This window comes from Berghia stephanieae, chromosome 1, assembly GCF_034508935.2.
Source record: "Berghia stephanieae isolate SIO BIC M18660-M18661 chromosome 1, UCSD_Bste_1.3, whole genome shotgun sequence".
Lineage (NCBI taxonomy): Eukaryota > Metazoa > Mollusca > Gastropoda > Nudibranchia > Aeolidiidae > Berghia > Berghia stephanieae.
In genome coordinates, this window is record NC_088360.1 from 34,057,720 (window position 1) to 34,085,606 (window position 27,887).

General features: G+C 33.7%; 2 protein-coding genes across 4 annotated transcripts in view; one reads left to right on the forward strand and one right to left on the reverse strand.

Annotated features, from left to right (window-relative positions):
* Positions 1-10,933, forward strand: part of LOC144972537 (phytanoyl-CoA dioxygenase domain-containing protein 1 homolog) — a 12,691-nt gene extending 1,758 nt beyond the window's left edge. Inside the window, exons 2-11 of the mRNA XM_078913865.1 lie at positions 1-1,049; positions 2,267-2,443; positions 3,858-3,975; positions 4,176-4,276; positions 5,020-5,161; positions 5,716-5,810; positions 7,851-7,956; positions 8,550-8,634; positions 9,426-9,636; positions 10,464-10,933. The exon at positions 1-1,049 is cut by the window's left edge and continues 1,073 nt beyond it. Coding sequence (XP_078769991.1) covers positions 2,372-2,443; positions 3,858-3,975; positions 4,176-4,276; positions 5,020-5,161; positions 5,716-5,810; positions 7,851-7,956; positions 8,550-8,634; positions 9,426-9,636; positions 10,464-10,592 — 1,059 coding nt within the window. The 5' untranslated portion in view covers positions 1-1,049; positions 2,267-2,371 and the 3' untranslated portion in view covers positions 10,593-10,933. The remainder of the gene's footprint in view (positions 1,050-2,266; positions 2,444-3,857; positions 3,976-4,175; positions 4,277-5,019; positions 5,162-5,715; positions 5,811-7,850; positions 7,957-8,549; positions 8,635-9,425; positions 9,637-10,463) is intronic.
* Positions 10,934-12,381: 1,448 nt separating this feature from the next.
* Positions 12,382-26,786, reverse strand: LOC144972550 (5'-3' exonuclease PLD3-like). 3 transcript variants are annotated; one of them, XM_078913891.1, is made up of 11 exons: positions 26,528-26,786; positions 25,794-25,918; positions 23,420-23,603; positions 21,395-21,500; positions 20,850-20,983; positions 20,057-20,125; positions 18,678-18,809; positions 16,654-16,793; positions 16,061-16,229; positions 15,552-15,654; positions 12,382-14,974 (listed from the first exon to the last, which is right to left on the reverse strand). In XM_078913891.1, the coding sequence occupies exons 2-11, from the start codon at positions 25,901-25,903 to the stop codon at positions 14,805-14,807; spliced, it is 1,317 nt and encodes a 438-aa protein (XP_078770017.1). In that variant the 5' UTR covers positions 25,904-25,918; positions 26,528-26,786; the 3' UTR covers positions 12,382-14,804. The 3 variants fall into 3 exon arrangements, with proteins under 3 accessions (XP_078770017.1, XP_078770025.1, XP_078770036.1); XM_078913899.1 differs by having other exon boundaries at positions 26,701-26,775; XM_078913910.1 differs by having other exon boundaries at positions 25,031-25,918; positions 26,528-26,774.
* Positions 26,787-27,887: the final 1,101 nt, after the last annotated feature.

Genomic DNA, 27,887 nt, shown 5'->3' on the forward strand with positions numbered 1-27,887 from the left:
TGAGTTTATTGCAACACATCCAATCACTAATGTCAAAGATACAATTTTCTATATCCGTTATAACATTGGGATAATTGTCAGTATGAATGGGAAACAGTAGTTGTGTGTGGTCTGGTAAAAATGAAACTCGTTCAAATATTAGGAGATGATATATAATGGTCTGATCTAGAGGGGGAATAAAGAGGGTCCCAGAACCGATCCCTGTCGGAGAGAAGACAAGAAGAGAAGTCATGTCGATTTACAGATACTGATTGACTCCTGTCAGTCACTGTCAGAGAAGAAAACCAGTCAAGAACAGTACCTACCCCTGAATCCGTATTGTGTCTTAAGTCTGTCAATAAAACAGAATTGTCTGTTGTTTAAAAAACAGCACTGTCAAGTAGTATGATAACAACATCAGCTGTGAAAGGGGTGATGAGCAGACTGAAATTTAGAGAATAAATTGTGTTCATTCAAAAACGCGTAAAGCCAAAAATCAACAATTTTCTCAGTTTAGACAGAGGGGGTGAGATTCGAGAATGGTCGATAATTATTTGGGTCTTCTTTGTCAATGCTGGGTTTCTTTAATATGGGAGTGACAATAGCATGTTTAAGATTGTTAGATACCTCACCAATACAGTACTAGTAGTAGTAGTAGCAGTAATAGTAATACTAGTAGTAAGTAGTTGAAGTAGTAGTAGTAGTAGTCATGTCAGGGTATTTTTGATTTTTAGAAAAGCTGATGTGCACTTTGAATAATCTTACAAAACATGTCTGTATTATCAACATTGGTCACTGGATAGTCTTTGAATGAACTGGTCAGACCAGAACAGTTAACGTCCATTGTCATAGTTGACATAATAATACATCAAGGTCAAGCATTATCTGCTCTTGGTATTATCAGTATAACACGCACAGAAAATTGTCATGTCACTGGTATCAGAATAACAGTATCACCGCATTTTTATCACTACCAGTGTCCCTTTCTTGAACTATTGCTGAAATTTATTGATAAACTGTCCATAGCTCGTAAATGAACACTAAGATTCATTCAGAATCGTGTGCCAATTGTAGTTACTCTGGTTCTAAGTGATTATTAATATGCATAATTCAAACTGGATTTTAATTTTTTCAGTTTTCAATCGCTAGTATCCATTCTAAATGCTGTTATTGTAGCAACATAATGTTTTAACTTTCTTTTGTGGTAGTGAGTAGAAAAGGAATGTAATGGATTCTTATAAAGCAAATAAAATAATATCTAACCTTGTATAATCTTAATTAAATTTGCAGATTGTGTTTTTTTATTTTTTTACACCAATGTCATTGCCCCTGACATGGTAGGGTAGATATAACTTTGGTTGATAATATTCATAAATTATATGTATTTTCCAGTATCGGAGAACTGCCTTTTCAGAAGTTTACTGTCGTTGTTATTGTTATCATTTATTATCATAATAATAATACTGAGTGGGGTTCCTGACCTCCCATAATGGACAGGGAGGTACTTACTGTGTCTTCAATCGCCCTAAATCCGTTTTCCAACTTGCTTTCTGTCTTGGTTTTGGAATGAGATCACTTGGTTTTGTTCTGGTCCTGGCTGGGAGGGAAACAGTCAAATGTGTACCAAGTTCGTTTTTGGAGATTATTTTTTTCCCCATGTTGTATTATTTTTTAATTCTTTTTATATATATACACTCCAGCACGGTTTCCTCAAACTCTTCGGGACATGCAAATATGTTCGATGAAACAGTAGGCCTACATTGCCATGACGTTTGATGGGACAGTGTGACTTAGCGGTGTGGTTTGCTTCGTACCCGAAAAATGCCTAGTTTGAATATCCACTGCATTATGTGGCCATCAGCGAGCTATAAATAAAATTCCCTTTATTCATCTCATAGAGGAAATTTGTCTCTAGGGTCTATACCGAGGGAAGACTGGAATAACCCAGGCGTCAGCCGCAGTGCAGCGCCGCAAACTGAGCTAAGGCGAGATGACTTGCTCAAGGCCACACAGCGCAATAGCGGGTGATCGAACTCGGTACCTTTCGGGTACGAAGCAAAGACCGTACCGCTGCCCCCTATTTTCTTCCTTTTTATTGGCACTGAAATGACCTAAGCACCGTAAAACCCTTTAAAATAAAACAAAACGCATCATCGTTATTATTATTATTATTATTATTATTATTATTATTATTATTATTATTATTATTATTATTATTATTACGTTTATGATGATGATGATGATATATAGTCATCATCATCAACATCATAACTCAACCTGCCGACAGACAAAATAGCAAAGCGATTCAAAAGCAACAGTTTGAAGTATGTCATCAAGAGTTTGTCCAGGGACTTGCACTGTCGCATGACCTGAATTGTATAATATCAAAGTTATGCCCAAGCAGCCTGAGACACTCAAACCAGGACACCAATCAGCGAAAATTATCACAGAATTCTTTGAAAAGGTACCTACGTTTTTTTTCTCTATTCAATACAATCTCTCTCTCTCTCTCTCTCTCTCTCTCTCTCTCTCTCTATATATATATATATATATATATATATATATATATATATATATATATTATATATATATATATATATATCTTTCTATCTATCTCTCTCTCTCTCTCTCTCTCTCTCTCTCTCTCTCTCTCTCTCTCTCTCTCTCTCTCTCTATCTCTTTTTCTCTTGAGTGCTTTTAGCCCATTCCAATGCCAAATCTATAAACTTTTGATTGTTCTACCACCTTCCTTTTTTTTTCTGGAGCAGATCTGGTGGATCTGGAACTGTAATCGTATAATCTAGGAGTGTTGAAAGCGTCATAAAACCAAATATTTAACGTCTACTCCTGACTGCAGAACCTAAATACACTAATTTGAATTTCTTAAAGGCTACATTTCACTTTCCTATTGAAGACCTTATCTTAATGCAAAATGGCGTAGCCTTTGTCCGTTGATTCAACACCTGTGTCTAAAACGGTTGCATGCTTGAAATGAATTTACAATGATTAAAACACTATAAAGATGCAATGATTAGCATTGTTTGAATTTCAAAGAAGACCAAATTGATTGAATACTAGATTTTTCTAAAGCTTTTGATTGAGTAGATCATAAAGGACTTTTGATAAAATGGAATTTCAGGACAAACTCTAAATTCATTCCTTTTACGAAACAGTATTTGTAAATGGAATATAACCAAACTACCATTAAGATAAGGGGTACATCAGGGACCAATTTTCGGACGATTGTTCTTTTTTTTTTAATTTTCATTAACGACTGGGTATTATACAATGATAGTTGTGTTCAGTCAGTCGGTTTACACTAAGAAAGAAGTAAATTTAGATATCTATGAAAAAATAATTGACTTCATCTTCAACATTAGTAGGATAGTGTTTATCAATATCTCATCTGCATCTTCTTTACCATCCATCACATGGGCGCATTGATGCAGTACTAGTATGATGAAATTACCAATGAGCAAGCGCCTTAAAGCTCATACATAATAATATATAATCAATCATCCAGGACTTTGGTGCTGCTTTGTATTCAGTTAATTAAGTCTCTTTTGTATCACATTTTCTTTGGTACCTACTTGTGACTCAAAAAAGAGTTCTCAATCATAGTATTATCTCTCTCTCTCTCTCTCTCTCTCTCTCTCTCTCTCTCTCTCTCTGTGTGTGTGTATATATATATATATCCCTCTCTCTCTCTCTCTCTCTCTCTCTCTCTCTCTCTCTCTCTCTCTTTTAGTGCTGATGCGTCCTAGCAGTGTAGCACAAACAATATAGGGTCATCATCATCGCCATTTACGATATGATCATCATTACCATAATTATGGTATTTCTGTTGATTATGTATTCCTTCTCTACCATAACTCCAGGGATATTTGGTTGTAGAAGACTTTTTCTCTACAGAAGAGCTGGACCCCTGCCTTGATGCATTGGAGGAAATAGTTGATGATGTGGCCAATGCTATACACGAAGCTGGAAATCTCTCAGGTAAATGTCGAGCCTCTTCGGTCCAATGCCATGTAGTCGTAATTGGATGTTTTTTCTCAGTCGGATTTTTAGGCCAACATACGAGAGAGAGAGAGAGAGAGAGAGAGAGAGAGAGAGAGAGAGAGAGAGAGAGAGAGAGAGAGAGAGAATGTATGTGAGTGTAGACCTAATTTCCATCTTGTTAACTTTTTCTCTCCAAGATTTACACAAAGACAAAGATGTTTTCACCCGACTCATCAAGATTGACGAACAATTCCCAGGCGCCCTGGTCATGACACACAAACATTCACGGTTACCTCCTGTAAGTTTGCATCTATCCAACCATCTCTCTCTCTCTCTCTCTCTCTCTCTCTCTCTCTCTCTCTCTCTCTCTCTATCTATCTATCTATCTATCTATCTATCTATCTATCTACTATATAGATAGTATGCGCTTGGCTAAGAAGCTCATAACATTGCCATCCGGAAGTATAACGGACCAACTCACAAACTGTGTTTATCCATGAACGTTTATAGTCGGGTTAATACAGTTCAGTGAGCATTACTCATAAACGCGGATGGCAAAAACAATAACAAAGACCTGAGTGACGTCATCTTCGAACTATCTATATCTACCCATCTCTCACTATCCCAACAAAGTGCAACGCCGTTATTATTATTATTATTATTATTATTATCATCATCATCATCATCATCATCATTAGTAGTAGTAGTAGTAGTAGTAGTAGTAGTAGTAGTAGTAGTAGTAGTAGTAGTAGTAGTAGTAGTAGTAGTAGTAGTAGTATAGAAGAAGTAGTAGTAATAGTTGTAGTAGTAGTAGTACTAGTAGTAGTAGTAGTAGTAGTAGTAGTAGTAGTAGTAGTAGTAGTAGTATAGTAGTAGTAGTAGTAGCAGTAGCAGTTGTTGTTGTTGTAGGAGGAGGAGGAGGAATAGTCGTAATAGTAGTTGTAGTTGTTATCATTGTTATTGTTGATGACGTTGTTTGCGTTCAATATGTGTAATATAGCTAAACAGGTTTAACGGAAATGTTCTATTTAAATAATACAGGCATTCCAAAATTTGTGGGGAAACGAAAGGCTCCTGAACTTTATGGAGCAAATCTTGGGCCCAAGAGTTTGTGCGAATCCTATCTGGAACATCAGACCTAAGGCACCTGGCCACCCCGATGGAGAGATACCATGGCATCAAGGTTTTTATCTAATTAACTAATTAATCTCATAGGATTCTTAAGTGCTATGTCCTTTGGACAAAACTTTGTAGTTTCGGGAGCCAAGTCAAGCAGTACAAATGTGCATCAAAAGCAACCAACGTGGAGCGTAAATAATGGCGGCATGGGTGATAAAAAAAGGCAATCTGTATGCATTCTCATCTTCACAACATCACCCACCTCTTTACGAATTATCATACATTACATCCAATAACACTACCATATCACATGTCATATTCACCATAAATTCCATGAATTTTTCCATGACATCAATCATTGTCAGCATGACAATCATCATCATCATCATCATCATCATCATCACGAGGGTAGTGACAGCACGAGTATTGCCATCGTCTTCATTATAAGAGAAGATTGTCATATTGTGATGTTTGTTGTTTTAACGAGTAAATAAAAAAAAATAATATGCAACTATGACCTGACAACTCTTTTTTTGTAACACTGCTTAGAAAACTCGACGATGTATACCAGCAAACGTGTAAAAACTTGTTATGTAATTGTGTTTGAATAACCTATAGATTCTGGCTATTTCGACCCCGCATCTTATGGTACCCTACTCCCTGTGGTCTGGGTACCTCTGCTTGACGTTACTGCTGAAAATGGATGTCTTCAGGTAACTAGATATAATAGAGCAAAAACTGTGTTCACTATTATATGTGTTGGCAATTATTTCAGCAGCAGCATGAGTAGTAGAAATAGATTTAGTGAAGGAGGTATAGTAGAAGTAGTAATAGTAGTAGTTGTTGTTGTTGTTGTTGTAATAGTAGTAGTAGTAGTAGTAGTAGTAGTAGTAGTAGTAGTATAGTAGTAGTATAGTAGTAGTATAGTAGTAGTATAGTAGTTTGTCATACACATATATAAAACTGACAAGTTAAAAACCACAATGATATGATATAATAAAATACATACTAGGAGTCTAAAATATATGCCCGACAGAAATATTTTTCACCGCTTTCTACAAGTAAGTGGATTTTCGCTATTTTTTGTTTCAATACTGATGGAGTTCCGCAAACGGGTGGCATGGTGGTTAAAGGATTTCTCATTAAAAACTAAAGATTTTGGGGTTCCCTTAAGAGATTTAAATTAGTAAATCTTAAATTTCGACTGGGTTCATAAAGGTGGATAAGTTTTTTAAGGTAAATAGGAGCGGAATTATTTAAAAAATTGAAAACGTGGTAAGTATTTTAAATTCGATTCTAAACTTTACAGGTAACCAGTGTAGGTCCCCAAAAGGGGTGTAGGCGCTAATCGAGATACTTTGTTCTGTATCTTTGGAGTCGATACATGACATTATCACAACCATAGAGCAAGCTATTGCAATAATCAAGGCGACTAAAAATCATAGACAACAAGAAGTTTAGTAGAATTAATATCAAGAAGCCTTCAATAGCACCAATAGATCAAATATAAAGATAGCAGAATCTAGTTACATCACTGACATGGGCAGACGTATTTAATTTGGTGTCAAATATAACTCCTCTAAGTTTCTCACAGGCTCCTTAGTGATGGAAATTAAACAATCAGATAGATGCAGGCTAAGCATGGAAAGGTCCACGTTTTCACATCTGGCGATTGCAACACATGTTTTGTTTTCATTTAACCTGAGTTTATTGCAACACATCCAATCACTAATGTCAAAGATACAATTTTCTATATCCGTTATAACATTGGGATAATTGTCAGTATGAATGGGAAACAGTAGTTGTGTGTGGTCTGGTAAAAATGAAACTCGTTCAAATATTAGGAGATGATATATAATGGTCTGATCTAGAGGGGAATAAAGAGGGTCCCAGAACCGATCCCTGTCGGAGAGAAGACAAGAAGAGAAGTCATGTCGATTTACAGATACTGATTGACTCCTGTCAGTCACTGTCAGAGAAGAAAACCAGTCAAGAACAGTACCTACCCCTGAATCCGTATTGTGTCTTAAGTCTGTCAATAAAACAGAATTGTCTGTTGTTTAAAAAACAGCACTGTCAAGTAGTATGATAACAACATCAGCTGTGAAAGGGGTGATGAGCAGACTGAAATTTAGAGAATAAATTGTGTTCATTCAAAAACGCGTAAAGCCAAAAATCAACAATTTTCTCAGTTTAGACAGAGGGGGTGAGATTCGAGAATGGTCGATAATTATTTGGGTCTTCTTTGTCAATGCTGGGTTTCTTTAATATGGGAGTGACAATAGCATGTTTAAGATTGTTAGATACCTCACCAATACAGTACTAGTAGTAGTAGTAGCAGTAATAGTAATACTAGTAGTAAGTAGTTGAAGTAGTAGTAGTAGTAGTAGTAGTAGTAGTAGTAGTAGTAGTAGTAGTAGTAGTGGTGGTGGTGGTAATAGTGGTAGTAGTGGTAAAAGTAGTAGTAGTGGTAGTAGTAGTAGTAGTAGTAGTAGTAGTAGTAGTAGTAGTAGTAGTAGTAGTAGTAGTAGTAGTAGTAGTAGAAGAAGAAGTAGTAGTAGTAGTAGTAGTAGTAGTAGTAGTTGTAGAAGTATTCATAGTCGTAATAGTTGAAGTAGGGGAAGCAGCAACAACAGCAAAACAGATAGCAGTACGAAAAGTTTGAAATTTAAAGAAATTTATAGATGATGAATGCAGTTCTTTGCTAATTGATGATACATAACTCCCAAATACAATATTTGATTTTTAATCAGGTGATTGAAGGAGGTCACTTGAAGGGTGTGGTGAGTGATCATCTCAACTATTACGCCAACACATGGCATGTGATGCTGGACGAGGAGAAAATGGAGGAGAAACTAGGTAAGGAAACGGCTATGTTACCGATTGACATAATATACAACTAACATATTATATGTATAGTATTTTTCCAATTTATCCAAGCGCTATGCACTTTACAAATTATTTTTCCCATATGTCATATGTCTAAAGGCCTAACCAAATGCGTAAATAATATCTGCACGTAAACCTCATCCATTTACACAATGCCATCCTTAAAGGATAAAAAGATGGATTTCCTGTCATCTTTATTCCTTGAGTTACTCAACCTCATGATGTCCTTTGCCTTTTACTAGAGTCATGATAAAAACTGTTATCTACTTGTTCCAAGTCCGAAGATCACTGGGAATTAAACAAGGGATATGGCCCAGTAGGGTGCAACACCATTATCATAACATTTCTCAGAATACATCTGCTTTAGATTTCCACTTTGAATTTTTTCCCCATTACCAAAGCCATTACAATGGTTGGTTTGATACGAATACAGTAAAATTGAAATGATTCATTTCATCATATATTATCATTGACTTGACTGCCAACCAGGGTCGTAATATTTTTCTTCAACTCACTGGAGGTCATTTCAGTATGTGTCCACTGATTCCATTCCATATTTCCAGACATTAGCGTGGCAAAAGACGTGAAGACACTTCCTGTGAAGAAGGGTGGCTTTGTCATTTTCAATAACCTTGTCCCACACAGAAGGTAAGTATCAACAGGGTTTCATTTGTAGAGTTTTTAAGACATTTCTGAAGGTTATTTTAGTGTCAGTGAAAAGGGCATGGTGAGATCAAATGAGGATTTAGTTGCGCTATAGAGCATCCAATAAAAAAGTAAGACTAAGAGACAAGTTCAAACAGATAACAGATACAATCTATGTGAGTATCTTGTCAAATATCACATAAAAGTCTGTCCAGTCGCAAGCACATATGCGTAAAAATTTAGTAGCTTGCAATGTATATGCTTTTCAAGAGAAAAAAACATCTCTTATAAAAGAATAAACCCATATGATAACGTTTCACTCTCGACAAGAACTTTAGACAGGGATCCCAAACAAAACCAAATAATCTCATTCCAGAACACGTAAACAAACCAGATGGAAAGAACATGATGGAGGACAGAAAAGATAGCAAGAGTGTGGAGTGAAGTACCGCCTATCAGCCCTTGAGGCCAACATTCCACCACCCATAGGGGAATACCACCTAAAACAATTGTAATAATAGCCTTATTGAGCAGTTCCAGAAATATAAAAATGAAAATGTGATTGTGATGAAGTGCAAAAACCTCGCAGAGAACAGTAGGTTAAATGTATGTTACTCTTAAAAACAACACAATTGAAAAAAAAAATTTAACAACAAAAAAAAAAAAAACAAACAAGAATAAACAGTATTCTGGTATCATTCGCAATCATCCAATTATAATCACGAAATAGGTATATTCCCATGTTCCAAGAATTGCTGTGAATATTTTAGTGTGTGCTCTATATTTCATTTCAGTCATCCTAACAAGAGTGACAAGATTAGATGGAGCTTGGACCTTCGTTTCCAACGTCCTGGAGAACCTGAAGGCCTTTATGGAGCAATGCCACTGGTTCCATTAAGGGATCCTGCTGCTCCAGATTTGGTGCCTGATTGGGCACCCTATGCTTCGACCAGACACAATGCACAACCTGACAACAATGATAAAGATTGTAAAACTTCTGACACAGTGAGTTTGCTCTTTGATTCAAACTGTTGGGTGCAGTAATCAACGTAATCTCATCGTCGTTCTATCTCCCTTTTTTATCATTACAGTATCAACTGCTCATATGTGCATACTTAAATTCTGTCATTTACAACTTTTTTTTTAAAAGCTATAAAAAATGCAATATGCATGTTTTCCAAAATGTTGAATTTTTTAAAGTTTAGCAAATAAAAAATCAACAAGAATATTCAAAATGTTGAATTTTTTAAGAGTAGCAAATAAAAAATCAGCAAGAATAAAACATTTTCAGTCAATAAAATGAATTGTATAACTTATATGACTTTTTAAACAACATAAACATTTTTTTTTTTTTTAAAATAAGATGTGAACATTTTAAAAAAGGTGATGATAAATTATTGGACAGATTGGAGAAGAGAAAAATATTAAAGCTCATTTGGAATGTGTGCAGATACACGCACAAAACAGATATATTTACATATTCACAAACATATTTGTAATATGTCATGTTTTCATAATTTAGATATAGTTACCCATTCTTTATTTCTCTTCAATAAAATTGGCAAAAATTGCTGATTGAAACAGAGAAAATAAAGGTACAAAAGTAAAGCAAATGATGAGATAAACAATATGAATGAATATATTGAATCTTTACCCTATTTACAATTACTATGGACATATGATGAAAGATTTTTAGAATCAATTTATTTATTTAAACAACATTCTAATTCATCACATTGTCCACACTGTTCGTAAAGAGAAAAAATACAAATGTTTAATAGCATTCGTTCTTGTCTATGAATGGACTCATAAGCTTTTATCACTTAATTCAGGACAAACCAGTGAAGGACCTTGATACGATCATCACAGGCCCCTGGATGAAACAATGGCCTTTGGTCAACAGCAACAAACACACAGAAGCATATGGTCTTCGGCTGGAAACTGCTGACAGAGGCATCTAACTTACTGATCTAAGTCTTTGTAAAAAAAAACATAAAGATGTGCAAAACGAGAATGATGACAACCCATTTCATCTTTACATTTTATATTTTGATTTTGTACTGATAACCTAGTTATTTGGGGGGCGTAGATTCGTTGATTACCATGTTTGTTTCACATTTGTAGTAGGCTTGTAAATAGAAATACAGGTCTATATGAGGTGCATTTTATTCATATTAATGGCATAATAAATGAAGTCAACAATCTTACACCATTATTATCATTATTATTGTGTCCATCATTGGAATAAGAAAAAAATATCAGTGAAAAATTCTCAACATAATAAACATAAACATTATTATCATGTGTGACTGCTGTGATTTGTTTTTTAAGGATTTTACGGCGCTTACAACACATTAAGGTCATATCAGCGCCAGTAAAAAGGAAGAAAATGGGATAGTAAAAAGAATTAGAATTATAATTAAAGCACCCAAGATAAGGTAAGACAAAGGGGAATTGGTTCAAATAGGAAACATATGTAGATTCCAAGAGCACACTATCAAAGTACTTAGTTTGAGATCACCTAAAAGTCTCATCCAGACACAAGCACAGGTACCCACTAAGAGGAATACACTCAAATGTTCACAAATCATATATAATACGTAAACAAAACATAATACAGTGCACAACAGAGAGATGATTTACAAGGAAAAAAATATAATCTCCCAAAACTAACTATACATTTGACTGTTTCCCTCCCAGTTAGGGTAACCGGCAAGGGCCCGGACAAAACCAAGTAATCTCATTCCAAGACAAAGAGAGAAAGCAAGTTGGAAAACAGATATAGAGAGATAGAAGACACAGTACGTACCTCCCTGCCCGCTAACTGCTGTGATTTTGTAGTCGAATAAATGAACTTGTGTGATACCAGAAAACGATTGTAAAGTGCCTCTGATAACTAGTTGTGGATACTGGCGCTTTATCAAATAATAATAATAATGTTAATAATATAATAATAATAATAATAATAATAATAATAATAATAATAATAATAATAATAATAATAATAATAATAGTAATAATAATAATAATAATAATAATAATAATAATAATAATAATAATAATATTAATAATAATAATATTAATATAATAATAATAATAATAATAATAATAATAATAATAATAATAATGTTTTACTATCATTAGCATAATTATCAGAGGCATTTTATTATTATTATTATTATTATTATTATTATTATTATTATTATTATTATTATTTATTATTATTATTATTATTATTATTATTATTATTATCATCATCCCCCTCATCCTCATTATTGTTATTTTTATAATTAAATTCAGGCGAGGGAGGATTTTCGTTTAAATTTTTTTATTTTTACCTAACAATGCAGTATTGTACTTCAGAGTATTAAATCAACAAAAATATGTCAGTAGTGCAGATCTCCAACTCAATCTTTGGAATAATAAAAATATCAGTGAAAAAGATCTCGGCAAAATACACATAAAAGATGACATCATGTATGAGTAACACTAGATGAAGCAGCGATTTAACTCAAAGTTGAATTGAAAGGCAAGTATTATAGAATGAATGAATCTGTATGATTAGTTTTAGACTATGGAAGAGGTGATTAGTTCTCACTAAATTATCTCTAGCATTATAAACATTAAAGGTTACACATATTTAATTTTGTGTGTTGATTATGAATGCATTTTGGCTGGCAAAACTGATGAATATTTTATTTAAATTCATGCCATCAATATATAAACTTGAACTTATCCATAAAATAATAGTATTTCAAGGGAGTGTACATAAGGTAGTTATGTTCCATAAGGCACATAAATGTACTTGGATTTTACTATAAAACGATAACAATGCCTCTTATTTTGAATAAATAATGGGACTGGTGACAAAACAAAATTAAAATTAAAATTAACGGCATAACCTTGTTGGAAACAGATCATAATAAAAATTTTATTGAATATTTTTTTTTAATTAATCATATGTATATCTCAGAGAATTTAACCCTCTGTCAATCACGCTTTTTGAAGTTAGTTCATTTATTTAAGGAACAAGTATTTTTAGTTTCAAAAGAAAAACCATTCTATGATCGATGAGTTTTGACTAATTTTGTTCTTGGAAAATATATCTTAAGCTACCACCTTCAGTAAACTTAACTCCTCCACATTTAAACTAGATCGATCAAATAATACTAAACACTCATCATAAGACATGTCATCTGGAAGAATTTTGTCACTCATGTTTTAATTTTTCAAGGTTTATTAACTATTTTATGTACATAGGGTTACAAACACAGTTTCCACATTCAAAAATAGGTCTTTTTATTCAAATCGGACCCACTTTCTCAAAGTAATATCGTGTTGGCAAGAACTAGATGAAGCAAAATGACCTAAAGTAGGAATACTTTTTTTAATTTGAGAAACATTATCACTTTCTTCAAGAAGGTATTTATTTTAATCCAAATGTTATAAATTAAGCTTCGAAAAAGCATCAGATTCACCCTGACATAATACCTTTTTTTTGAGACCATAGGTCACATTTAAGTGAAACTTCTCTACATGGTTTCCAGCATGCAATACAAAACCAATTACAGTCGTGAACGGATATAATGACATCGTCGGGACCGTGCTAAAATGTCGATAGAAGCATGATGTTGATATATTAATCATTCAAAAAAATAAAAGGGAAACAAATGAGAAAAGACGCGATAATAACAAGGGAAGTCAATAATGATGATTTGGTGGCCTTTAAATTTTGAAATTTATTACGGTTCACTTTATTTGCCTAAGTCTGTTATTGTGGTCTGTCTCTGAAGGCGAAGAATATTTTCATGGACCCTTTCCTCAGCACTGACAAGGACGTCAAATAAAGAATTGCCCTCGTGAAGTTGCTGTGCTAAGCAGCGTATGGTCTTGATAGCTACTATAGTGGTATGGCTGGAAACTGGTCCCAATGGTTCACTCCCCTCATCTGACTCCACATTGGCAACAATGGTGTCTTCTAAAATAAAACTATTGTCGAGTGGTATCGAGACTACTTACCAGTAAAAGTGGCATTGACCTTGCCTATAATATTGAAACCAAGAAGTTGGGCATTGGCATTGCATATAATAGAAATTTAAAAAGTGATTTTGTTGAGAGAGGGGGAGGGGGGGGGGGAATAAGAAATCTGCCTCATTTACCATCACCTAGACCGGGATTGGCCAGGGCAGCTTACAAATAGACAGTCTGGCACATAGCAGGTGATGTGGGGAGGGTTTCTCATCAGCCTATTTGTTGAAAGCCGTGTAATATTAATATAGGAAATTCCATGACTGGTATCAAAATATTATCTCAGCCTTCATTTGGAAGAAAAAACTGATAATTTTATGTATTGTTTGGAGATTAAAATAATGCTGACACAGATGTTTTTTCCAGCATTTCATTCTTTTTGTTTTTGAGACATATAATGCTTGTGACACTCGTTGTAAGATGATACTAAATCACTATTTTATAAAAGTAAAAAACAGTAACCTCCTCTGATCATATAGTTGGATCACTAAATAATATTGACTTCAGGCCAGAGTTGATGAAAAACTTCAGATGGCGAGACTAGATTTCATCCAAATCATTATAATTCCCATCATTTATCTGATGATAACTGCAGACTTGATCTAGCGGTTTGACAGTTATCCATAAACTTTGAACACATGTGGTTGTTCGTAATTGATACAAAGAATATGTCACTGATAGTTAAAGATTGAAGGGTATGGATCATGAATGAAAAGAGAAAAAAAAAGAAAAATAACAAAAGATGAAACAATTATCTTTATATAGAAGTACAAGAAAAACTTGAATAAACACCAATTACGTGCTGTGAGATTTCATCCAGGATTGTCTACTTATCACCCTAAGTGTTCAAAAGTAATCAATAAATAAATCTAAAAACAAAATAAAGCAGTCTTTCAAAAGCTGGTAAAATTATAAAGCATAAACTTAGACCAGTATCTGTAGCTGGGAGAGGAAATTAGCAATTGAATGTAGCTCTCTGGATAGGATGATGGTTTGTTACAAAGTACTTGGCTTCAGATCTGGGTTGCTTAATTCTGACAAACCACCATTGGTAGGTCGGTTTATGAGTAAAGAGAATAGGGAAGCAGGTATCTATAAGAACTAGTTCTAATGTGTTTGAGAGTCATTATAATATATTATCATAACTATACAGGCTTGGTGTATTGGGAATACCAGTCCCTGAGAAACACTTCCTCCAACTGTTGCCGAAAGTCTTTGGTGGTGGATAACGATGTGTGATTCATCTTTGGCTGGTTCAAAACAAATCCAACTCCTCCTGTATTGAAAAAATAGTCAGCACTCCAGTTGGATGTACCTGAAACAATACAGATATGTAAATATTCATATGACAATATTGGTCACACATAATAATAATACAACACAGCATCTATTACACTATAAAAAGTAGTCATTCAGAGCCAATAGGCCCATGGAGCCAGAGTTTATCCCAGTTTCTATAGCGTGAAATGGACAATAGCAATTGCTTGCCATCCTTTGGATAAGACGCTAGTCTATCGAAAAGTACTTTCCACTAGAATTAACAGACCCAGCTCAATCACTGATGGGTGGACAGGAGGGGGGGGGGGGTCAGAAAAAATCTTAACTGCACCCAGGATCGATCAAAATCCCTTTGTATGTGAAGAGAGTGTTCTACCAACTGAGCTATCAGGGGGGAGGGAAGGGGGGGGGTGCTTTTACACTATGATCTGAGCCCATTTCTGTAAGCGCAGAATTTATTCACCCATAAAATAAATATATATTTTTCAAATGTTTTTCATTACTAACACAATCTGCTAAAGCAAGTTTTTCGTAGTATTAAAGTGTGCATAAATATAGCAAAGACATTTTAATTTGCCTGCAGAAAATAGACAGGATATTAAATTGATACCAACCAACATAGGCATGCTGATCTGTGACCATGTATTTATCATGACATACACGTGCATATGGGATTTTCCTTTGACTAGGTGTGAATGATGGAACTTTGAATAATCGCTGAGAAAAAAAAAGGGGGAGGGGGGGGAAGGGAAGGAGGTAACAAAAATAATAAAACATATATGGAAAAGTATACGAGATTATACTTAACATTTAAATAAACATGATTACAAATAAGAAAAGAAGAAAAAAGAAATCCGAGTGATCATCTCTTTACTAAGTAAGGCTTTGTGGAGCGGAATGAACATGCCAATACTGTGGAAATGCTCTGTATAAAAGTACATAATTATTTATTAATTTATTTATATTTGATTTTCAACACTTTGTACCAGCCTTTTCAGAATTTAAAAAGATAAAAGTAATAGAGGCAATGGGAGGTCTAGAGTAAATAAGTAGTAATATTCAGATTTTTAAGAATTAGTTAGGGTCTGCAAAAAATAAATCTTGGAATATTTTATACACTTACCACTTGAAGATCGACTTTGCCCTCTTCAAGACCATGAAAAGAGTTTAGAGATGTTAGAAATTTATACATGTCTGAAAAGGAATGTTCCCAAGTGGAAGCCATTAGGTACACTTTGATATTTCTGTCGTAAGCAACTTTACGTAGAGCATCATCTATCAAAGGCCAAAATCTGGACAAAAAAATGTTTTAAATTATGACCCATCAATAGTTTCTAAAGTGATCATGATCCATCCTAAATTAAAGTAATTCATGACCTATATGGACTAATTTCATCCTTGATAGGATTTTTAAAAAGAGTAATTGAGTAATTATTCTATCAAGGGAATACTTACATAACTACTCTGATTCTAACAAACCCAATAACACAAAGCAGAAGGTAAAGAAAGCCCGTCAAAAGCAATTCAACAAATCAAAATATTTTATTTGTCTCCAGTTGCCTCTGTAAATGAGAGACAAAAGAGAATTTCAAGTAAAAGGGAGACCAAGGAAACTTCTCTAATCTTGCATTGATATAAATTAAGGAATAAGAGCCAGGCACGTAGGGAAAAAAATATTATTGATCAAAGACAGGAACACGATGCAAGAATATTTACCTTGTTTGTTGAGTGTAGACAAAAGCTGGCATGTAATCCATGACAGAGATATAAATAAATTTCTTAGCAGAATTAATGACACCCAATATGGCATCAATGTCATTTGTGCGACCACTGGGGCAGAATGGAGGGGGCGAGCTCTGAAATATAATTTACATCAACCATCAAATTTTAAACAGTAATCTATTCTTTTTTTTAAATAGGGTTGGGTGTTTTTATCACCCGTTGATTAAAAAGATTATTTTTAAAATCTGCAAGAGAATAATGATCTATCATTCTGTCCAATCAGAGAAATGAGTTTCTCAACAGACTTTATTACTGGACAACAGAATGTATATTCTATTTGTTTACACATAATTCCAGAATTGTAAAACAATTCCTCGCGGATTTTAATACCTTATAATTTATTTTATTTATCCAATTGGAAGAATACATTTGTCAACAGAAAAAAAAGGGTCATGGTTTAACTCATTTTATTTTCGAAAGAATAAGTTTGTCAATAGACTTTATTACTGGATTGATTTTGACCTTTAATAGGTCAAAAGATTTGCCTCAGTCGTTAGTATAAATAAGTGCCTGTGCATTACCCTTCTAATTTTGTGATTAGCCAACGTCAAAATCCATCCCATGTTTTTTAATGTTTTCAAGTTAATTGAACAGAGAAAATGTGTTGCTGGATTCATTTGTGTGCACCAACAGACTTTATTACCAGACCGATTTTGAACTTTGACAGCTCAAAAGATTTGTCTCATTCTATCTTATTTATACAATAATATAATAAAAATAGATATGTGCCTGTTCGTAATAGCCTTTATTTCTCCACAAATATTAAGGGTTCTCCACTAGTCATTCAAAAAAAAATTAATTGTTGCAATTAAACGATATTAACCCTTATCATACATTGTATTTTTACCCCTTAATCGTACGTCTGGGAAATTTTGTTACCCCATGACAATATACATAGTAAAAAAAAGAACTATCCCTATTTGCAAGACAGGGGTAATTTTGTTACCCCATGACAATACAATATAGTAAAATAAAGAAATATCTCTATTCGTACATCAGGGGATGATTTTGTTACCCTGTGGTAATATACTACATTTAACTTGGCTGGCAGATGTTGTGATTATTTTACCTAAATGCATAGTACCATTTCAGTAGAACACGGATATAGTGAAGAGCTGCTGTTGGCAGAAAAAAAATTGTATTCTTAAAATACCTATGTATCAGTAGTTCGTTATATCAGTCAATTGATTGTCAACGCTGATTGTCAATACTATGAGTTTGTTAAAAATATTTGTATTAAGCGTGCTATGCTGTACTTATAATTTTTTCAAGCTTTATATTAACATAGGAGCAAACAGGAATGCATAAACTTCTCACATTGCAGTTAAAAGGTACTCAATAATAGCGATTCCACAAGGGGGTAACTAAGTTACCCCCAATGTACGAATTGGTATATACGGGGGGTTTTTTGTCTTTGGAAAGTAGGGGGTCTAAAGTTACCCCCATTTGTAAGGACCTAGCATATTGCAAAATCGCCAATGGTCACTAAGGTATGTAATTTTTTGTAACCATTTGAACAGAAACCTTTGTAAAAGTGAATTTTTGAGGATTACTGAAAATTTCAGAGAAAAAATTTGAATTATAAGTTTTCTTAAAAGCAAAAAAAAAATAAAAAGCCTGAGGTAACAAAGTTACCCCCCCCCCCCCCCCCCCCCCCCCCCCCGACATACGATTAGGATTAATATAATACAGCATTTATACATCAAATAGAATCTCTACTATAATTTCACATAGGCATCTAAAAATCATCTAATGTACTGATGGTTTGAATTTAACAAATTATGCGTTAAATTGTGTTTAATCATCCTTTTTTTTTGTACAGTGGAGATATAATTTGAATCCATATTTCCTATCAAGGAATCTCAGAAAGTTGTATCAAAAATGTTAACGTTCACAAGTTCGTAAAAGAACAATAATTCTAGTAGTCTTCATAAATATCTCTAGTAAAATTGACTTACAGAAAAGTAAACGAGGCCCTTTGTTTGATTGTAACTGACAACTGCAGGATTTTTCATATTGATATTGGTACTATATGGCTTAGGCCATACTTCTGGAATCGAGGAATCTGGTTGTCCAAGGTACCAGTAAACCTGTATAGATTTAGATTGACAAATGATGATGGCAATGGATTTTCATAACATAAGTCTCTAATTTTTAACACTTATGATATGGAACAGATAATCTGAAATAATTCATAATTCTTTTCAATTTAACAAGCTCATAAACATATGATCAAAATGAATAGAATTAATTTGCAATCGATTTGTATTCATCTAAGGCTCAATTATCTGACACATTTGATTGAGGACACAATAAATCTCACTCTATCTGATTCTGAAATTTCGAATCCAGATAGGTTGAGAAAAATTGTGTTAGGTAAATCAAAACTTACTGATGTTGAACGGATGAACAAATAAGGCTTATGTAATCTAAATATTATAAACACTATGCTTGGATCACACGAGTAGGGTGCATTTGAAATAAAACAACGAACTGATGAGAGGTCTTTGAGCACACAGAAAATGATAGAAGAATTTTTTTTTAACATTTAAAAGATGCTCTTGTAAATTTTTAGCTAAAGGGTCGAACAACAGTGACTCTTTTGTCCTAAAAAATTCCAAAATAAACTCTGGATTCTGTTAGGTTCTCCGACCAGGCACAAAACTTCAAAAACTCTTTTTTTTTTTTGTTCAAAATTTGACTTATTGGGTTGTTATGGACAAGGTGACCATTATGTTATCCAATTTTAACGACTTCCAAAGGCACTCAATTAACCTTGAGAAGTAATGACACGTCATACCCAAAGATGGTAACTACATTTATGCTATCCCATTATCATTTGTAATGTAGAAACACATAAACACAGAAACTCAGAAGGTTGATGATGATAATAATGCTAGTGCACTGTACTGTATTATTCTTTCACACACATGAGCACATCAAAAATATGTAACCTCTGTATCTTGTGTAAAAATAAGTAGAAATCTGGCTCAATGATCTGCATAGCATCTAAGAATTACATCTACAAATAAAATGGAAAACAAATGTAGACAAAATCTAACGCACGCCTTTTTCATTGTTTGAATACTATCGTGAGGAAGAAAAGAATAAAACCATTGCATGGTGATATTTTGATAGAAACAAATAGAAATAAAGTATCGGATACATCTTTTAACGTGCAACCCACAAACAACTGATTCCATTTATTTTACATGTAATTGGAGAACAATAATTATCTTATTAATATATTATGAAATACTAAATATTTATAATCTAAAAAAAGAGTTCTGGGTTAACCCAAATCACTCTAATTCCAAAATGTGAGATTGCACTTTACCTCAAAAATCTTGGCAGCATCACTGACCAGACATTTGCAATTTTCAATCAAAATCCCAAGCTCTTTAACCTGCAATTTTTTCATTGTACAATTTACTCGTTTGTTTCAACAATGCATTTAATGAGTAAATATAAACAAAAATGAATAAATACAAAAATTATGATAGAGAGAAAAAAAATATTTTTTTTGTTAAATATATATATAATATTATATTAATATATATATATATATAATAATGAATAAGTTGCGAGTGCATTCGTTTTCAAGATTTAAGGATTAAATAGATTAGACAGAAGCATCTGAAACCAAACTCCTGATAAAGAAGCCTTGTAAATCCAAATGATATTGGGGGAACATAAATATTTCCTTGAAAACTATTGCTTCTCGAGACGGGTAAGATAAACATAGATATATCTGGTGAACAAAAGAGTGGCCTGAACTTTAATAGGTTGTATTTTTACTGATTCAAAGGTTATTGTTGTGAAATTTTGTGGAAATAATTACAGTACATATGCAATATTAAAATTTCATAGAGATAACTATGAACATGTATAAGTTGTAATTTATGTTGTGAGGCATGTCAAAGATGTGTGAAAAATTACAGATATTTCCCTTTTTTATCAAATTTTTCAAATGTATGTAAAAGTTTCTTTTCTTTTGGTTATTGAAAGGTTTCAGAGACAATTAAGCTACAATATTTTCACGTCTCTCACCCTGAAATGTTTCTCTATATAATTTGCTCAGACAGTAACCTTTATGTGTATGTATCAAATAATCAAATTCATTTAATTACCTGTGTATATGACCGCCAATCAAAATTTGCGCTTCCAACATACATATGAGTATCATCAACTATCCACATTTTGGTGTGTAGAACGCCTGCTTTCAACAACCTTTGAAACTGGACAGTTCGTACCTGAGCACCATCTAAAACCAAATTTGATCATGATGGATAGATAGATATTTTCATGACAAGCCTCACAATGTATCCACAAATTTAAAAACAATCTGACAAAATTTAACATGAAAATGACTTTGAAATTGAGATAAAATAACAAAAGCATAATTTTATAATGTACCAGTAGTACCCATTTATTTTATTTTTTAAGTTATCGCATTTTGTGACAATTACTTAATATTCACAACAGAAAAATTGACATATTGAAAGCAAGTAATCTCAAAATCACTAAATTCATGTAAAATTTAACATGTCTTATCTATTTCCCCATCTTTTCCCCTCAAATTTACAGTCCTCAAACTGTAAGTTTGGTTAATCCACATTTAATTGTTAAAGAACACCTTCACGGCTTTAAAGCTAATAACATGAAAAATACATACCTTGGGCAAGAACATCTGTATCATCATTTGTTATATTCTGTGCAATTTTCAAATCAATAGATTCTGACTTTGCAATTCCTCTTAGTCTTTTGAAAATGTCTTCACCCTGTGAGAGAATATAGAAAAAGCTTAGATAATCAATACAATAAGCAGTGCTCATTGGTATAAATGGGGATCATTCAAGAATGAGGGTTTAGCTCAAAGTAAGTGTAAAAAAAAACATTTAAAAGATGTGAAGGTAGAGTTTAAAAAAGTATAATGTTTAAAGTTCATATTCAAAACTTGGTCTTTTAAGGATACATTTAACCTTTTAAAAAGTATATGTCCAAAATATGGCACAACCCATCCCCCCTCCGACATTTGAAAATCGTTAACCATGAAGCACTTAGAGTCTGGTGTCTCAGACTTATAGCGCTATATATAAATTTTCAGCATTATTATTATTATTATTATTATTATTATTATTATTATTATTATTATTATTATTATTATTATATTATTATTATTATTATTATTATTATTATTATTTTTATTATTATTATTATTATTATTATTATTATTATTATTATTATTATTATTAATGTAGTCAATAGGGATAATACAGTAATTCAGATGGCTTTTGTTTTGTACCTATACTACATGCCATTGCACCAAACAGCACATGCTTAAAGACTTAAATGTCCCTGAATTAACAGCAAAACAATTGTTTGCTTAAACAAGAAAAAAACAAACATGGATAGAGTATCAAAACCTCATATCCTGTATGTTGTAAAGAGAAAAATTTGATATATAAATTTTTATATGAACTCGGCAAAACAAAACGCAATGTATGAGTGTGAGTCGAAAAGTACTGGGACAAATGTCCTACTGAGTTCATTTCTTTTTCATGTGACGTCATATTTGGCTCAATTGAACTTACACATGTACTCTTTAAACCAAAAGTTGAAAATTTTAATTCTGTCAAATTTTGACAAAGTTATGGCAGTTCAAAATGGCTGCCCTCACGATTGTCCATCAGTGACATTGTATTTCTTATTTTTGAAGAAATAACCTCGAGTAACATTTTAAACGCCTTGGGAAAGTTTATAAAACACAGGCATATTGTAGAGGCAGTGTTTTTAGGTGGGTTTAGAAGAAAATGAGATGCAATCCAACACCTAACCTGAAACCCCTCAACCATGTCTTTAACTGACAAATCTTGTGATGGTCGCCGTCAAGCCAGTGTCAAATCAAATAAAGACAGAAGCATTGATCAGATCTGATAGAACTTCTCTTAATGAGATAGCAGGTACAATTAGACATTGAAGCAACTGAAAGCAAGAATTCGTCGAGTTAGACCGGATTTGGAGATGGAACAAGTACTGTTTCTTTATGAAAATGTCCTTCCACACACAGGTGTAAGGAAAATGGAGGTAATCGATGAACAACGCTGTGTCACCCTCCATATTCACCAGACTTGACACTTTCAGGCTTCCATCTTTTAGGTCCACTGAAGGAGGCAATGAGGGGACATCACTTTGAAGATGATGAAGAAGCCAAGACAGTTGTGAAAAATTGGCTGAAAGTTCAGTCAAATCAGTTTTACGAGGATGGAATACATGGCCTTACAAAAAAGTGGATCGTGGCTATCGAGAGAGGTGGAGACTATGTTGAGAAGTAGCATTCTACTCAGCTGATCCAAGTTTTAATTTGAGGTATGATGCATGGTATTGATTCAATTTGTTTAAAAGTAATAAGCAGATTCCCATTACTTTTTGACTCACCCTCGAATTACTGAATTGAGGTGTTAAAGAATCAGCATCTATTCTACTACCATGTCAAATTCTTTTGAACAGGGAAGTACAAAAATGTTTTGAAAATCCTATGGTAGAGTTTTGCTTTTGAGGACTCGTGGTTTACTTTGTATATAAAGTTGCATCTCTAGAAAACGTTCACTGTTCACGGTTTATCCTGTCAACTGAATGATAAGATATAATGTCATCCCTTGATATATTTCGCAGAATAAAAGAAACAAAACTGGATTACCTGATAAGAACTTGTATCATGATATGATGTGTCATTGCCCCTTAGAGTCCAGTAAAATGAAGAAATATGAATAGACTTTGTGGCCAAACTTATTAGTCTCTTATGTGCATCATATGTGGAGGGATGTAATGGGGAACCCTTTTGATACGTTAAGTTCATCGGTGTACTCTCCACAAGGGTGAACCTTAAATAACAAGCAAACATATCTTTTTAATAATACAATAATTTACCTTTTTTTTCACTTAGTCATATTTATAAGAAGTTACTCTAGCTATATGAAAATAAAAAATCCCTTTATAAAAAAAAATTGAAATGGTTGCAATAAGAAATAAGATGTTCCAGCTGTTGAGTGATTAAATAAAACTACAGTATAAATGAATAGTATTGTATGAAATAAATTTCACTTTTGTAAATAAGCATTGCATTGTTCCAGCACTTATCCGTTAATTACAACCATGCTTGTAATATTAATTTCTCCTGGGAATACTCTAACATAGAGGTCAATAAAGGCAATACTGAAAATAATTAATAGTGACTAAACAAATATGTAACTTAATAACTGCTTTTGAATAACTTTGGTGAATTTTCTGCTCTTAAATGCCTCAATAATAATAATTTAAACACTTATTACTTATTACTTCTTGCATTTATAATATACCTACAAACACATATTGGAAAAAAATAACGATCAAATTAAAAAAGAGAGGAGTCTGTGAAAAAAAATAAAAGTGGCATTTTATGCACCTCCGTTGGAGGTGTACAAAAACGCACCTCTTTAATGCACCTCCGTTGGAGGTGTAAAAAGATGCACAGTTTTTATGCACCTCTGTTGGCGGTGTAAAAAAATGCACCGTTTTTATGCACCTCCATTGGCGGTGCTCGTTAAGTAATGAAAATGTTGCTGCTTGACGCTCGAAGGAAAAAAATACTGATAAGTATTGAATTGTAAGCTTCAATTTATTTTACCATCAATGCAACTTCTATTTTTTGCTTTTAAATTTCAATTTTTTAGATTATTTTTTAAATTAGCAAAGACATACAGATATCACAATACTATAACTTTTGCCATGTCCAAATACAGAAACACAGCATCTCATGGAATGCGCATGTGTAACAGTGGTGCATAAAAGCAATCTGTTAAGATACACTATGTGGTCTTGTGGTATGACACTCCCTTTGGACTGGAAGGTCCTGGGTTTGAGTCCCACTCTGAGCAGAGCATAGTTGAGTCCTGCTCTGAGCAGTACGTAGCTAGGTCCTTGGAAAAGCCTCTTTATTCACAATCTCTTACCACACTCTGGTGTAAAATGAGTACCTGGCCTTTAACAGCATTGTCTGTGGTGGAAAGAAATTGTATCAGCTAACACTAACAGGTGTCATGTCTCGTCCTAAAAGTTAAGTGTTGCTATTTGGGACCCCTTGGAAAGTGCTTTGTGCACATTTAGTGGATATTGCCCTATATAAATGCTCAATTTTTTAATTTTTGTTTTTGTTTTTTGTTTTTTGTTTGTTTTTGGGTTGTTTTTTTTAATTTCATGGCCTCAAAAAAATAAGTATGAGGATGATTTTAAAATGAATGTTTGTTTATCATGAGTAAATTAGAAGGATTACCCTGATTTCCTTGACCTTTTCAAGCCATTTCCCAGTTGTCTGCTACTGGACATCGTTGGGGGAGGCGGGGGGCCGGATTGCTGCCATGAGGGCCCCATTTTTTGGTTGTTGATGACGTTCCTGACATTATGTGCATAAATTTGTTGAGTTGACATCCACCTTTTCAACTTTATTACTTTTACTTCATACAAGGGTGCAGTACTCCACGGCAGAAAAACACAGGGCAGATGTCCAGAGGTCTATCTGATTGCCACCTCAACTTTTCCTTGCTAGAATGCTCAAAAGTCTAATGCAATTCTCTTTCTTCATGACAAAACCTTTGAAATGAATGTAGGAGGTCAAGCTGTGCTCCAGTGTTTCCCAAAGCTCCAGGGATTCGGGTCTTTTGGGAGTGACTAGATTATTTAAATTTGGTCACATCCTCACTGAGTACTCTCTCGAGACAATTCCAGTCCTTGCTCCTGAAAGAAGGTGTCCCTTATCTGTGGGTACCATGCTAGACACCAGATTTTTTGCACAGAATACAGCAAAATAGTAAGCATGATTACCCATAGAGAGCAAAAAGTTTATCATTTAATTTCCAGTCTTGATGGCTTCTCCTTTTACACTTTTCTTCTTTTTTTTTTTCGACCCGAAAAATAAATTCACCACCAATAATTAGATTGCCTAACATGCCAGCAATCAAACTGCACCTTGGTCCCTGATATTATTTGGTTAAATCTGTGGAGCGGGTAATTCTTTCAGTGAAAGGCACATCACTAACCTGCAAGAATCACTACAAGCTGTGGCAAAGGAAAAGTGGATGACATTCGAAGACAAGGTGTGACAAAGTATGCTGGATACCAGTAGAATTCTAAAAACTGTGTAATCCATGGAGGTAATACAGCTCTGCAAAATTAGAAAATGATGTTTGAAAATGCCTCTCTCTCTCTCTCTCTCTCTCTCTCTCTCTCTCTCTCTCTCTCTCTCTCTCTCTCTCTCTCTTTCTTTCTCTCTCTCTCTCTATCTCTATCTCTCTCTCTCTCTCTAACTCTCTCTCTTCTGCAATCATGAGAAATGACTTTAAAATTATATTGGATCTGATCAGGTTGGCCGGGACCTTGGTCCTTGTATGATGGACCGCTTCAATCTACATGAATGGAATGTATTTATCGAATGAATTACTGTGAAAGGCGTCGAAAAGACAGAATCAAATGGGAAACAAAAATTTAAATCTCTTCCAACCCTATTATAATTTAATAATACTAAATTACTCTCGTTAGAAAGTTAAAGATGCAACAGAACTGCAAGATCAAGAAGTCGAGAAGAACCGAAATAGAAGACGAGTTACATGTATCAATGTATCTTATCTATATCTTTCTTACTTTCAGAACATCACACTGAAAATAATGTACACTGTAGACTGTAGGCCTAACTAGGAAATGTGTCATTAAGAACGTTGGGTTGAGAAGGAACTGGTCATTGCTCTTTACTCTATCGTTACTGGTGTTTACTCACCGTTTTTCCGCAAGCAACTGTACTGTAAACAAAACTGTTGGAAGTCAACTACATGGATTTCAAAAGAATTCCAAGAATTAAAGCTATGGGCCTCCGATCTGAATAAAGCAACAATAATTTTCTTTTTTCATTCCATTTTATCTTCACTTCTCTGATTGTACATTTTCACTTACACTACATTAGGTCCTTAGGTAAGTTATCAAGTGACAGCACGTCTTTTTTTTCCGGGCTCTTTTTGCTCTCTTTCTGTCACATGATAGAAGCAAGTCACGTTATCTCTCTCTCTCTCTCTCTCTCTCTCTCTCTCTCTCTCTCTCTCTCTCTCTCTCTTGCACATTCAGACTACGTATTTTTGTTGTTTGTTTTTTTTTTTTATGTTTTTGTTTTTGTTTTTGTTTGCTTTTTTTTGGTTTTTTTTTGGTGGGGGGTGTACTTTTTTTTTTTGTTTGTTTAAACCATTGAAATGTTCATTTGACTATTTCAGGATGACTGCTGTCAGTGGCGATTCCAGCCCTTTGTAAGCGCGGACAAAAAAGAAATAATAAGAAGAAAAAAGCATTAATATAAATAAATGAATGAATGAATAAAAGGGCCTAAATAAAAAGAGGGAAAAGTAAGAAAAATAAATTAGATAAATAAATAGGTGAATAGATAAAGGAATAAGTGTGTAAGGGATGAAAAAAAATTATAAATTTAAAAACTTAATTTTTAAAACTTGAGTTTATATATTGCTCAATATCCACTAAACGTGCTCAAAGCGCTTTTCAAGGGATCTGGCCAACAGCAACACTCAACGTGTAGGATGTATTTTTTTTTTTTTTGGACGTAACCTACGCTGTTAACTACCAGTTAATCGTTTTAAACCTGAGTACGGTGATAGAATATGAGTAAAGAGCATTTTCCACGGACTTAACTATGCGCCGAGAGAGGCTCGAACCCAGGACCTTCCGATCCGAAAACGAGTATCATACCACAAGACCACATAGCTGCACAAATAGATAAATAGATAAGAAGACAATGGACCCACAATTTTTTATTTTTTTTTAAATGTAAACTAGCAAAAAGACGGCAAATGTTGGATGTTCTCACTCCTGAGGTTAGAAAAAAAAAAGAAAAGAAAAGAAAAAGAACCAAAAAAAAAACTTACTCAGCCGGGAGTTTTGCATAGCAGGGAACATAGATAAAATGTCAACGTATAATGAAAATAACACACAAATAAGCTGTGTTATATAGTCATTAACGAGGCTTAACCTTATATCTAAAAATATGTAGAATGAATCCATTTATCGCTTCTTTGGCATATAAAATGATTATCTTGTTTATCTATCCACACGCAACACAGTGAGCGTATCAAACGCTC